General features: G+C 45.7%; 1 protein-coding gene and 1 long non-coding RNA gene across 3 annotated transcripts; one reads left to right on the plus strand and one right to left on the minus strand.

The window, feature by feature from the left end:
- Positions 1-154: 154 nt before the first annotated feature.
- On the minus strand, positions 155-7,681 carry pdgfaa (platelet-derived growth factor alpha polypeptide a). 2 transcript variants are annotated; one of them, XM_076985077.1, is made up of 6 exons: positions 7,106-7,681; positions 6,610-6,706; positions 3,838-3,945; positions 3,220-3,407; positions 1,266-1,347; positions 155-816 (listed from the first exon to the last, which is right to left on the minus strand). In XM_076985077.1, exons 1-6 carry the CDS (start codon positions 7,160-7,162, stop codon positions 806-808), a joined length of 543 nt encoding a protein of 180 aa, XP_076841192.1. In that variant the 5' UTR covers positions 7,163-7,681; the 3' UTR covers positions 155-805. The 2 variants fall into 2 exon arrangements, with proteins under 2 accessions (XP_076841192.1, XP_076841191.1); XM_076985076.1 differs by having other exon boundaries at positions 1,227-1,347; positions 7,106-7,679.
- A 69-nt stretch (positions 7,682-7,750) lies between these two features.
- LOC143485594 (uncharacterized) lies at positions 7,751-10,114 on the plus strand. Its single transcript, XR_013122946.1, has 3 exons — positions 7,751-7,851; positions 8,232-8,319; positions 9,900-10,114. It is a non-coding gene; the product is annotated as an uncharacterized LOC143485594 (long non-coding RNA).
- The last annotated feature ends 3,088 nt before the right edge of the window (positions 10,115-13,202 follow it).

Consider the following 13,202-nt stretch of genomic DNA (forward strand, 5'->3'; position numbering starts at 1 on the left):
ATGCTGTTACCCTCACACACACACACACACACACACACACACACACACACACACACACACACACAGACACACACACACACACACACAGACACACAGTACAGTACCTCCCACCATATTCCTCCTTTCTCTACCTGCCAGAAAGCCAACACGTCTGTGCAGTTATAAATAGTTTATTAGTAGCGACTCCAGCGGAGACTTTGGTTATGCACATGTCTTTTGTTCGACGTACCAGAGCAAGTCAACACTCTTGACAGAAAATGGGTTTATGAAAGTCATTAAAGAGATAATCCGGCGTAGGTCTTCACTGGAAGAAAGAATTGTGGTTATAAGAGTGATTTGTTTGTGTTAGAGGCTCCATTACACTGTTGTCAGACCTAGCGCAGGTGATGAGGCGGTCTCAGAGAGGCAAACGCAGGGAGGCAGCCGAGATGAGGCAGTGTCAGGAATCCGCGGCAGATGCAAGCGTCCGTGATAAGAGCTCAGGCCTGCACGTTTAGGCTGAGGGGGCGGAGTCAGTGGCAGCTGTCAACACGCCATGAACTGAATCAGCAAGGGCAGTTTGTTTCTTAGGAGTCCATCTGCCTTCATGTGCCATGCGTCAAAGCGTCCAAAAACCAGCCTGTTTGAAGCTACAACAATGGTTCCCCTTCAGCTCAGTCCGGTTCAGCTAGTCCGCAGTCAGTGCGTCTGCTGAGGACAGCATGGTACTGCCCTTTCACTGGCTGATGTCATGCGGGACCGAAGATTCTGATTGGACAAGGTGGCTGGCCCTCCTAATTGCCACCTTCTCTGCCTGACGTCACACTCACCTGATATCTGCCAGAATAAACACACATAGAGACAAATGTCATCACCCGGACATGTAAAAACTGACCTAGGGTCAGATTCTCTTTTCTATAACCATCTTAAATGTTTTATACAATTATGTTAATTACGATTTACATAGTCATTAGGTATTCATTATAATATGAGAAGCAATGAATTATCCTAGATCAGTAATCCTGGACTAAGAGGTTTGTGCTGTCACTGATCTTATGTCATCATGTTTATATCTCTGCAGCTGATACAGGAAGTCCGCTGGTGTGTGGCGCTGACTGGCAGGTACATTGGGCTGATTGATTATATGAAGGTCGCAGAGGCTACAGTGCCCTCATACAGAGAGAAACGTGTGTGTGTGTGTGTGTGTGTGTGTGTGTGTGTGTGTGTGTGTGTGTGTGTACGTGTACCCGTGTGCAAGCGAGAGTCCGGGTGGTGTTTGGACATACACACACACTCCAGATGATCCTCCAACTGGACCAGCACCTCCCGTAACTTTGGCCTCCGACGCACATACTCCACCTTCGCCACCTGAGAGAGGGAGAGAGAGAGAGAGAGAGAGAGAGAGAGAGAGAGAGATAGAGACAGAGAGACAGGCAGAGAGAGAGAGAGAGACAGAGATAGAGAGGGGAAGAGAGAGAGGGGGGGAGAGAGAGGGAGGGAAGAGAGATTCAGAGGTGTGAATGAATGGTTGGTTATCTGCAGTAAATTTTTGCTTCATAGCTCCACACACAAGCTCACTGTAATGTAATGTGTGTATTATAATGTAATTACTACTACTGCTACTACTACTACGACTAATAATAATAATAATAATAATAATAAAAACCCAACAAAAAGAAACCCCACTAAGAGAAATATTGGCGGAAATAAATATGTATTAAGTTATGTTGAGAAAGAGTTCCAGAGTTTAATGTAATGTAATGTAAGGTAGTGTAATGTATTTTAATGTAATGTAGTGTAACATAATGTAGTGTCATGTAGTTTAATGTAATGTAGTGTAATATACAACATCTATAGTTAGCAGTGGAGGTAATGCATGTGCATACATGCACATATGTTTAAGTAATGCAAAGCTTCAATAAACAGAGATGGAGAGGGGGGAGGAGAAGGAGAGAGAGGGAGAAAGAGAGGGAGAGAGGGGCAAGGAGACAGACAGGGAGAGAGGGGGAAGGAAAGGAAGAGAGAGGGAGAGGGGAAGAAAGGACAGAAAGGGAAAGAAGTATTAGAATGGTATGATGAGTTTCCAATTCTCTACTACAGGCACACACACACACACACACACGCCCAGGCACGCACGCGCGCACGCGCACACACACACACACACACACACACACACACACACACACACACACACACACACACACACACACACACACACAATTCAGTCATTCAGCTTTGGTGTGATAAAGAGGTGGGCCCCCGGTGATAAAAGCACTTGGCTCACAGTCGGATCTACCTCAGATAAGTCTCTCACCTGTTCTTTTCTGATTCTCTCTGTGAACACACACACACACACACACACCTTTATTGTGCAATTCAGCTCCAGTGTCAGAGAGGTGAATTCAGGTGAGAGAAGCACCTGGCTCAAAGTGGGATCTACCTCAGGTGAGTTCTTTCTTTCTTATTCTCTACATAAACACACAGACACACACACACGCACACACACATATACACACACAAAACACTGCATATACACACACACTGCATATACACACACTCCTCCTCGTGCCAACCCCCACAAGGCCTGATTATACAACACTCCATTCAGGTTTGAAAACACACACACACACACACACACACACACACCTCTAGAACCACAGTGATAACTGGAGACACTCCCAGCCTCGGGTGGCAAGCGCGGAGATCCAGAGTCCTGGACAGCCAGAGTGGGTCATGCGAGGTTGGTGCTATTGAACGTTCCCATGGGGAAGGTGAGGGCTGAAACCCAGTAAGTTCACTCGCCATGAATCCTGTGTGATCCTCCCCTCCCTCACCCCTGACCTCAGCCCGCCCCCAACCGCCACCAGAAGAAAACTTCTCCCATGAACTCAAACGAGTTTGTACAGCGGTGAGCATCAACTCCTCAGCAGCCGATAGAAGCCCTGCTGTCAGTACAGTAACCAAACTCGCGTCCAGTGAGCCAGTCAAAAGGAGAACTACCGTCATTTCTGTAACCAGACCAGCTCTGTATTAAAAAGTCTGTCTCTGTCTGTCAATACCGTACACTCAACCTGTATCAAACCTGTACTGCCATCATTACTGTAACCAGATCTGTTGTTTATTTCTGTTTGTTGTGTATTCTTGTTCTTCTAACTAAAAGCCATTCTAGTGTGTGTGTGTGTGTGTGTGTGTGTGTGTGTGTGTGTGTGTGTGTGTGTGTGTGTGTGTGTGAGCTCTCACCTTCACAGTCCTGTGGTGTGTCTTGCTGGCATTACAACGCATGGTGCTGGTGTTGCAGCAGCCTGAGCAGCGGATCACCTCCACACACGGCGGCCAGATCAGGAAGTTGGCCGCCGTGGAATCGACCTGGCTGCGTGGGATCTCATATACCACTCTCCGCGTCTTACACAGGGCGGGCACTGCCTCCTCTGCACACACACACACACACACACACACACACACACATATACACACACACACAGAACACACACACACACACACACACACACCCACATATACACACACACACAGAACACACACACACAAACACACACACAGAACACACAGTCTCCATCATGGCATACAGAACCTACTGTATGAGGGGGATAATGTTTCCCTGTAAATGTTTCCCTGAAATCATTGACACACACACACACACACACACACACACACACACACACACACACACACACACATGCACAAACATGCTGTACATTCTGTGCTTATCTAAAGAGGTTATTTCGTTTACACTCTGACAGGCTGCAGCATGATCACTGATACATATGGAATCCATACATAATAAACATCCCTCCTGTATGTCTGTGTGTGTTCGTTTGTGTGCCTGCGTGCGTGCCTTACCGATGCTCCTTTTCTGTCTGGGGTGTGTCTGCAAATTCTTGAGGTCAGCATCATCATGAAGACGTTCTTTGTGGTTGTACCATTTAGTCTCCAGCACTGCCTCATTATCTGCACCAATCAAACAACATAATCAATATGCCAACACCTTGACCAATCAGGGCTCACTTTCCAAAAAAGTGTCATAACAAAGGTGAATATAAGCAAATATCGCTTTGAACACTTAAGTCACAATGACATTTTTGGCCTCATGACAATGCAACTACTTCCACACATCTACCAATCAAAGCACACACATCTGTCCCTCAACCAATAAGAAGGCTTTAATGCTATGCCAACGTGTCCAGCCCATTGCCACTTCAACCTTCACCCACAGCTGCATCACAATTCTGAAACTTCGAACTACAGTCAGACTGTCAGCTAGCCAAGATCAGACATGTATTTCCTTAACCCCCCCACCACACACACACACACACATGCATATTTGTGACACAAAGATAAGCTCTGAGCCATGAAAGATCATATTGTATATATTTCCACTTGAGAGAAAACTAACAGATAAAAGATGTAAATAGTGGCTATCATATCTGCAACACCCGCATGGCCACAACTCACCACCACGTGTCACAGTCGTAGCAATCCGTTTTAGCCCTGTGCACCAAAGCAGCTTCAGAGTGTATTCGTCAAATCAGAGGAGGTTACGAAGGCAGTCAGCCCTCAAAACACGAGGGTTTTAGGCCCACTTATAAGAGGGGAAGCCACAAATATCTCTGAAACCTTAACTAGCGCCACTGGTGACCATATTTAACAAAAAGAATGTAGCGTCCCCAAACAAAATGCAGTTCTTTACCACACTGAAACCGTTCACTGAAGACAGTATGGTAGTACGTCATAAATTGCTAATCGTACATTTTCTAGACTATGTGCATTTGTAAATTTCCCCGGTGTGAGACTACAAAAGGACTTTTTGTACCTCATTGTAACTGTGATTTTCCACAGTAGGCTGCAAACAAAAAGTAATTATTGATGGCAAACTCACGATCAAATCAGTTAAGCAAGTGAAAGTTTGCATTCGACTTAAAGATCATGTGTCCCCTATTAATACCTGTTTGCTCTAAACTCACATTACAGCTACCTTGAAACATTTTCAGTCAAGACTCTCCATTGAAATACGCAGCATGATTCACAAAGGCCTTGGCCTTGCTGTCCAGCCCGGGGTGTGTCCTATAAATGAGTGAGGGACATGAAATCACAGCTAGCAGCTACTGTCTCCCCCCAGAGAATTTAACAGTCAGTTTTTCGAAGAGATCGCCACACTCCCACGTTACATAAACTGGCCTTGTGAACACATCACGGCGGCCGTGCTTGTGGAAGTGACCGGGTGACTTCAACTGACTGGACCCAAATGGGTTTACATGGCACTCCCTGTGGCAAAACGAGCTCGTCCGATTTGAAATTGCGTTCGGTCCAATGTGAGGCTCCCTGATGTGAAATGAGCTCATAAGGGGCCGGCGTGGTGAGCCACTACAACAAGCAGCTCCCCAACACGGTGTGTCAGATGGGGCAGAGATGCCCCTTCTGTTGCCCCCAGAAACAGCCCCAGGGTTTAAAGTGGAGGGCAGCTTCAGTTTGGACTCGCCAAGCCTTTCACACACTTGTTAACGTCTCCCAGAAACACACTCCCTGAGGCGCGCGCACACACACACACACACACACACACACACACACACACACACACACACACACACACACACACACACGCTTGGAATTCGACATGAATAATACATCACAGAGACGGCATTCAAGCCCAGTCAGCTCATAAAGGCAGCATGACAACGACATAATAGACAGATCCTCTTAACCTCCCTCTAGAACCAGCTTCTCTACACACAGCTGTTTGCATTTCAATTACATGTCCGAAGGGGGAAATCGGATCTGAGACCCTGACCCTTATGGAGCTCCTATTGCACTTTACTTTATCAGACAAATCATTGCAAGATTTGCAATGCTTCCTAAAAGAGTACTAGTTTAAAGAAGTCAAACCACCAAACCCTAAATAAAGTCAGCCCCGTTATGAACGTCCCTTTAAATACCAAGCTTCATTTACGTTTTGGCTGTCAAATCGTTTTGTTTTGTTTTTTTCATCAAAATCTGTCTGTACCCCTCCAAAAAAAAAAAAGGTCGTCCAGGTCTCGCAATGCTCAGTGTGACACTAAATCTCTTCTTTGTTATGTTTTGTCGTATTTTTCCTCTCTCGGACACCGACTAATCTAGAATGACAAGAGAGGTCCCGCCAAAAAGTCGCATCAGTCACCGAGTTCGCACTCCGACGGTACGTGAGGCGCCTCGAGCCACCAGACACAGACGCCGTCTCCAAGCAACAGTCGGCGAGGCGTCTGGCATCAAGGCGCGTGGATAATGACTTCCAAGGACTTTGAACACAGAGATTATGTGCAGGTCTTTCTCCGCGACTGCATTTTCTGAGGCCATGCCAACATCCTAAGAATTTAGAGACACGTCCTAAACCAGATCAGTAGTTATATATATATATATATATATATATATATATATATATATATATATATATATATATATATATATATATATATATAGATAGATAGATAGATAGATAGATAGATAGATAGATAGATAGATAGATAGATAGATAGATAGATAGATACAGATATATATAGAAGTACGCTGCGTATATAGAAGTACGCTGGCTCACACAAAGTTTATTTCCCGAGAAGTGAGGGGTTGAGCAGGGGTACTCACCTACGGAGTCTGTCTTCAACAGCCGCTGGAGGTCGCTAATGGTGCCGATCTCGCTGTTGGAGAGACTCTCGATCAGCTCCCGGGGAACCGACACTTCCTTCAAGAGCAACGTGTTTGGTGAACGCCTCGCAGGTTAAAGAGGAATCTCACCCATCTTACGGGGAGCTTTAAACTTTAGGCTTTAACACACGATGCGGTTAACCTCGGTAGCCATCCAAAGAAAAGCGCTGTGAAACTGTGAACGGTTTTAAGCGAGTGCATTTCATTGGTAGAATAAAAGAACTAAAAGTAAAATGCATGCTTAACCATAGGAAGTAGTGTTGCCTGCATGATAAATGTTTAAGACTGAGGTTCAAACAACACACGGAGTCAGATGTCATTCCTCAAGGATAAAACGCAAGGATTTGCCATCTGTCGCGCGTGCACATACTCACCTGGAGGGCTGCAGACGTTTGTTTTAACCCTGGATGCAAAAGCCGAAACGCGCGTGACTCACCTCTGCAGCGAGAAGACAGACGGTGCAGACGAGAAAGTGGCCGAGCGCGACTCTCATCTCTTTGGTCTTACACTGTCCCCGCGCAGGCGAAACTGATTCGAGCGGAGCCGCAGAGATGCTCCAATCGACTGAGAAGCATCTCACAGCGCACCGTGTATAATCACTTAGAGTATTATACAAGAGCGGCTGTTAAACCCACTCCCTCCGGCTCACTTCACGTTCCTGGCCGCTTTTATTCCGTTCCAATTCAGAAGTTGACCGAGCGACAGACCTTTGTACAAATAGTCCAAAGAAACGAAAACAAATAGTCGAAATCCCCCAAAATGCGAGGCAACCATTACGTATTTGTTTTACCATTACGTAAAAAAAAGAAAGACGTGTCTTTTTTCTTCGCTATGTTAACACATCAGGCAGAATCACTGTGGACAAAAAAGCAATAATAATCCTCCATGAATTGCCGTTTGTCCTCGACAATCACATATAGTTATTCCTAAATTGATTATCTTTGCTAAATTGTTATGAACACCTGTTCTTCTATAATCTGACGCCAGTTTACCGAGTTGCGTTGGTCCGTAAATGAACTCGAAGGCTTTGCGCCTCTGTATAAAAGTCTGCGAGACGCGCCCCCCCCCCGGTGCGCGCCCCCGGTGCGCGCCCCCTCCGCCTTCGGTAATCTCTCGTGGTGGATAACCGCGGGCCTTTCAACTTGCCGCTTCCTCTCAAGATTTGGTGCGTGTCCCCTTGCGGTCAGTCGGCGACGATTATGTTTAAATGAGATACGAGCAAAAAATAAATAGTTTTTTAATGCTTTTGAACAAGGCTTTTTTTTGTGGCGGAGGTCTGGGACATTCTGATTAAGTTGTTATGATTCATGCTGCTCGTAAACGTAAGTCTGCCTGACGTATGCAAAAGCTGTATCTCCAAGAGTTAATGGGTAACGCGTTTTGGCTGAGATGTTAGATGGTGTTTACATTAGAGATGTCCCTTGCAGCAAGCTAATATCTAACTGAGGATATGAGGCAGTGGGCTATAGCAGTTTGCTAAAGCAGTTTAGCTGTCTCTCTCTCACTCTCTCTTTCTGTCTCTCTCTGAGTGAATCCTTAATTAGCCCTCTGATGACAAACAGGAATCCGCACAGACAGACAGATGCAGAGAAGAGGTGTGCCACCAGGAGAGAATGAGATAAAGGGGGTGAATGAGAGAGACCACGTGAGGTAAGCACAATGTTCCCGAACTGAAACGACAACAGATAAAGTAGGTCACACAACACAGTCACCCACCCACCCTGTTAAGACACACACACACACATGCACACGCACGCCTTATTCCAGACTGTATGTTTTTGACTGGATGCTACCACCTGTCGTGTTTGAAGAAGTTAACACACTGCAGCAGACTAATGACTACTGAGACTACGAACTACACAGACTAGTGACTACAGCATCTAGGACTACAGAGACAAGAAACTATAGGAACTACATAGTGTACGACTACAGAGTCTAGGAACTACACAGACTAGGGACTACAGAAACAGTACTACACAGAATAGGGACTATAGACCAGGGACTACAGAGACTAGGGACTACAGAAACTAGGACTACAGAGACAGGCATACAGTTGAATGCTCATGTAATTTCTGTTGTTATTATTATTAGACTGAAAATATTGCTGTAAATGTTTTATTTGCATCAGGTAAATGGTCCATTAAATAACAATGGATATTACCAATTTAACTAAAGCAAGACAGTATTCACAAATATATTTTTATAAAACATTATGTATATAGATGCCTACTTTTAACAGTGTTTTATCTGTGTAAACTGTAGTGTCTTGAGTTTCCCATTTCCTAACCAACAGTGGCAAACAATCTCTGACATCCAGAGAGTTCCAGTCCTCCTCTGCTCTCTGTCAGCTCACAGTGAACTTGTGTGTGTGTGTGTGTGTGTGTGTGTGGCTGCATTCCTTAGTCTGGCTTTAGCTGTAAGTTGGAGAGAAATGCATGTAGACCAAGCAAGACACACAGGCACAGACAGACAGACAGACAGACAGACAGACAGACAGACACACACACACACACACACACACACACACACACACACACACACACACACACACACACACCCCAAAAGTACAGCAGGTGAAATATCTGGAAATCTAGCTTTGCAAAGTAGCGTCTGTGTTATACATGACTGACATCTCAATGAGGAGAGAGAGAGAGAGAGAGAGAGAGAGAGAGAGAGAGAGAGAGAGAGAGAGAGAGAGAGAGAGAGAGAGAGAGAGAGCACCTGAAGGGAAGCAGTGCTGAGGAATGTGTTTGTATATGACCGCATGACTGGAAACTCTGCCTAATATTGGGGAGAGATAGAGAGCAAAGGGCCTGTTGCAAATAAAAGGCCCTTCATTATGGCTGGGGCAAAAATAGCCAAAGACCAAAGGACTATGGGAGTTTGAGTCCCTTGAGATTCAACACTGCCAAAGAGAATGAACCACAGAACACAGCCACAACCACTGTTACTGTGGGAAACTAGGAAACACACACACACACACACACACACACACGGCTAAGGCTAGTCACACAAGCCCCTTTTGCTCCTTTTAGGACTTTTGCCAAATGCTAAAACTTTGCTCTTCTCCCCATCACACTGAGCATGAGAATGTCACAACACACTCGTTTACTGGCACACTTCACTCGTTCTCTCACACATGTTTACTAACATACATGTACTCACTAACTCATTTACTGTTTGTTTGCTCTCTCTCTCTCTCTCTCTCTCTCTCTCTCTCTCTCTCACAGACACATGCAGGTGGAAATGCTAAAGTAATGACCATCTCTCCCTCACTTCCCATATCCCTCCCTTCCTTACACACACACACACACACACACACACACACACACACACACACACACACACACACACAAAGAGGAACTTCTCCCAGCGGGACAGATGTTAGCAGGCTGTGTCATATTTGGGGGAATTTCCAAATAAAGTTTCAATTGTTTGGACAACGTTGGAGATCTTGGTCACTATAGAGACCTTTCTCATCGCCATGGAATAAACTGAAGTATGTTGAAGTATGGCACACATTTTTCATGTGCTTGTGATCAGACACACGTCTGGTAGCCTGTATGCAGTGGGTCTGATTCTCTTTAAGAGGCCCTGGGTGTGTGTGTGTGTATGTCTGTGAGACAGAAAGAGATAGTGAGAGGTAGTGAGGCAGCCATGAGATCGACCACACACGCACATACGCTCACACACACACACACACGCACATACGCTCACACACACACAGAAAAAGAGAAGTATGTGGTATTGAGGTCACACAGACATCTCTAATCCTCTTAAAAGCACCAGCAAAAGGGTTTTGTCGATCTTTGTCTTCCTATACAATAATTGTGATCCATCTCATTGTATCTGGCCAAAAACAGACAGTATCAGTGCTGAAACCCAGTGGGGTTGCTGGGCTGCTAGTCGGGAGCCACTGGGCTTTGTAGCTGTCGCACTGACCACAGCACAACCGAATCCTCATCCAGGGTTATTTTCTGACACGGTTAACATGGTACAGCCTTCTCATAGGTGCTGACATTACATCTGGCACTAGCTAAGACGGGCCTGTCTGTGTATGTGTGTGTTGCAGGGTGATGAATTTGTATGATGAAATGTCAGAGGAATCCATGCTGTGTCATCCTCAGGGTCAAAGTGTATAACTGTGTTTTCATGTCCTTACCACTCCCCAGAAACACAAATACATACTCACACAAACACACACACACACACACACACACACACACACACACACACACACACACACACACACACACACACACACACACACACACACACACACACACACACACACACACACACACACACACACACACACACACACACACACACACACACACAATTTAAATACAGTCCCCTACTCTTTCTAGAGCTTTACACACTGCTACACAAGTGCTCCAATACGTGAGTAAGAGAGCATGTGTGTTTGCATGGTGTGAGGAAGTGTGTGCGTGTATGTAATGTTCTCTGCCATTCATGTGTGTTTATCACAGAGACTGACAGATAACGTGGGACAGTGTGTACTGAGAACAGTGAATACACACAGAGAGAGACTAAACTATATAGAGAGAAGCAGTTTCACTTGTCATTGTACATATACCCAAGTCTACACAATAACAAGGGTCGTTCATTAGACACCTGATGCAGTGGCGACCATCACAGACCCCAAAGCCAAAGCCCAGTGCAGCATACAAGAACATGAAGGCATGCAGTGTGTGGGGAGTTCGCATAATATGCGTAATCTCATCACAACCATCTTCCCAACAGAGAGGCACACACAGGTGAACCCTGGTGCGGGCTTCCTGTTTTTTTGTCTTATCGGATTGTTGTTTTTGTTTCTAAAAGTGTAAACAAAAGCTGGCTCTTTCTGCATCCCCGCCGATCGCAGTCTTGAGGTTTAAAGGGTCATCGCGGCATCGGTGACGGCTACTTCCACTTGGCCATCAGATAGAGAGAGAGAGACGAGAGAGAGAGAGAGAGAGAGAGAGAGAGAGAGAGAGAGAGAGCGCAAAGGGGGGGGACTGGTGGCGGTGGGGGTAGGGGTTAGGGTTTGCACGGCAGATGTGAAAAAAGTGACTTTTCCTCTTTCACACGAGCCTTGCAACTGCTTGAGCGTAACTCGTACAGACGCATGGTGGAAGTGGGCGTGTGTGTCAGCACGAAAGGTTGCACATGTGTGTGTGACGTCAATGTAGTGTTGCCCACAGATGCGTGTTTGAGTGCATGGCAGGGGTGTATGTTGTCATGCACGTGTGTGTGCATGGTAGCGTCTGTGTGTACATGCATGTGAGTGTTTGTTTTACTACACTCAGGTGCCAGCTGTGACAGGAAACACACCAGCACAGTCTATATATAGATTCAACAGATTCTACAGTGCATGTTAAAAGCGTTCATCCAGGTGTCCCTAGCTTGCTTTCCTCTGCGTTTAAGTGAGTGTGTATACACACACACACACACACACACCCAACTGAAAGGGTCTCTTCTTCATTTCGCCCCTTGGAGATGGTTTTACTATGTTTGTAAACGTTTGTTTTGTTTGCAGTGCTACTGTAATACACAGAGTGAGACCGAAAGGGAAAATTAGATAAGCGTAATTAGCGATGAGCTCACGAGCAGGCCTGCATCAGGACAAGAGTATTGTCTCTCTGTCATATCATTTAGCCACAGTCTGAGCGTCCTAATGTGAGAGTGTGAGTGAGTGTGTGTGTGTGTCATAAGTGCTGTGTTACTCGCTGGGTAAAATGAGGTAATCTTAGGCGAAATGGACAATGCGTCTGTCTTTTTGTGTGCTTTCATTTGAGGGAAATGAAAGCACACAATATAGACAGGGGAGTAGCTGCTGTTCCTGTGTAAGGGGAGTGGGAAGGGGAGGTGTGTGTGTGTCTTTGTGTGCATGTGTGAGTCTTTGTGTGTGTCATGGCCTAGATACACTATGCGATGACATCATTCTTGCCCAGCAGAAAACCCCTCATTAAAGGCAGTTTAGAAACACTGCATGATTCACTTTGACCTTTTTATGACCCCAAACACACACACACACACACACACACACAATCACCTGCACAGGTGGACAGAATGCAGTTTGAAGAAAACAGCAAGATCCATCTCAGCGCTTGAATAGACCAAATGTCATGCTATAAGCTCCACCCCTTTAGAAGCCCCCCCCCCCCCCCCCCCCCCCCCCCCCAAAACACACACATCCACACACACAGTGTCCTTACTGGTGTGTCCTGCAGTCAGTATGCTCTTATAAACATGAGTGGCTAAGTGTGTGTGTGTGAGAGAGAGAGAAAGACAGAGAGAGACAGAGATGCACACAGAAAATAAAAGAAAACAGGAGTAAACAAAGGAAGTGTGTGTGAAAACAGAAGTGTGTTGGTGTGAGAAAGATAGAGAAAATAGGATGTGACTGAATATGATGGTTGTCCTGTGTGTGTGAAAGTACATGTGCAGGTGTGTGTAGGTGCTGGCACAATGGAAACACCTTCAAATTTTAAAGGAAAAGGGTTCACGCAGTCCATGGCTTTCAGCTG

This window comes from Brachyhypopomus gauderio, unplaced genomic scaffold (assembly GCF_052324685.1).
Source record: "Brachyhypopomus gauderio isolate BG-103 unplaced genomic scaffold, BGAUD_0.2 sc37, whole genome shotgun sequence".
Taxonomy (NCBI): Eukaryota; Metazoa; Chordata; class Actinopteri; order Gymnotiformes; family Hypopomidae; genus Brachyhypopomus; species Brachyhypopomus gauderio.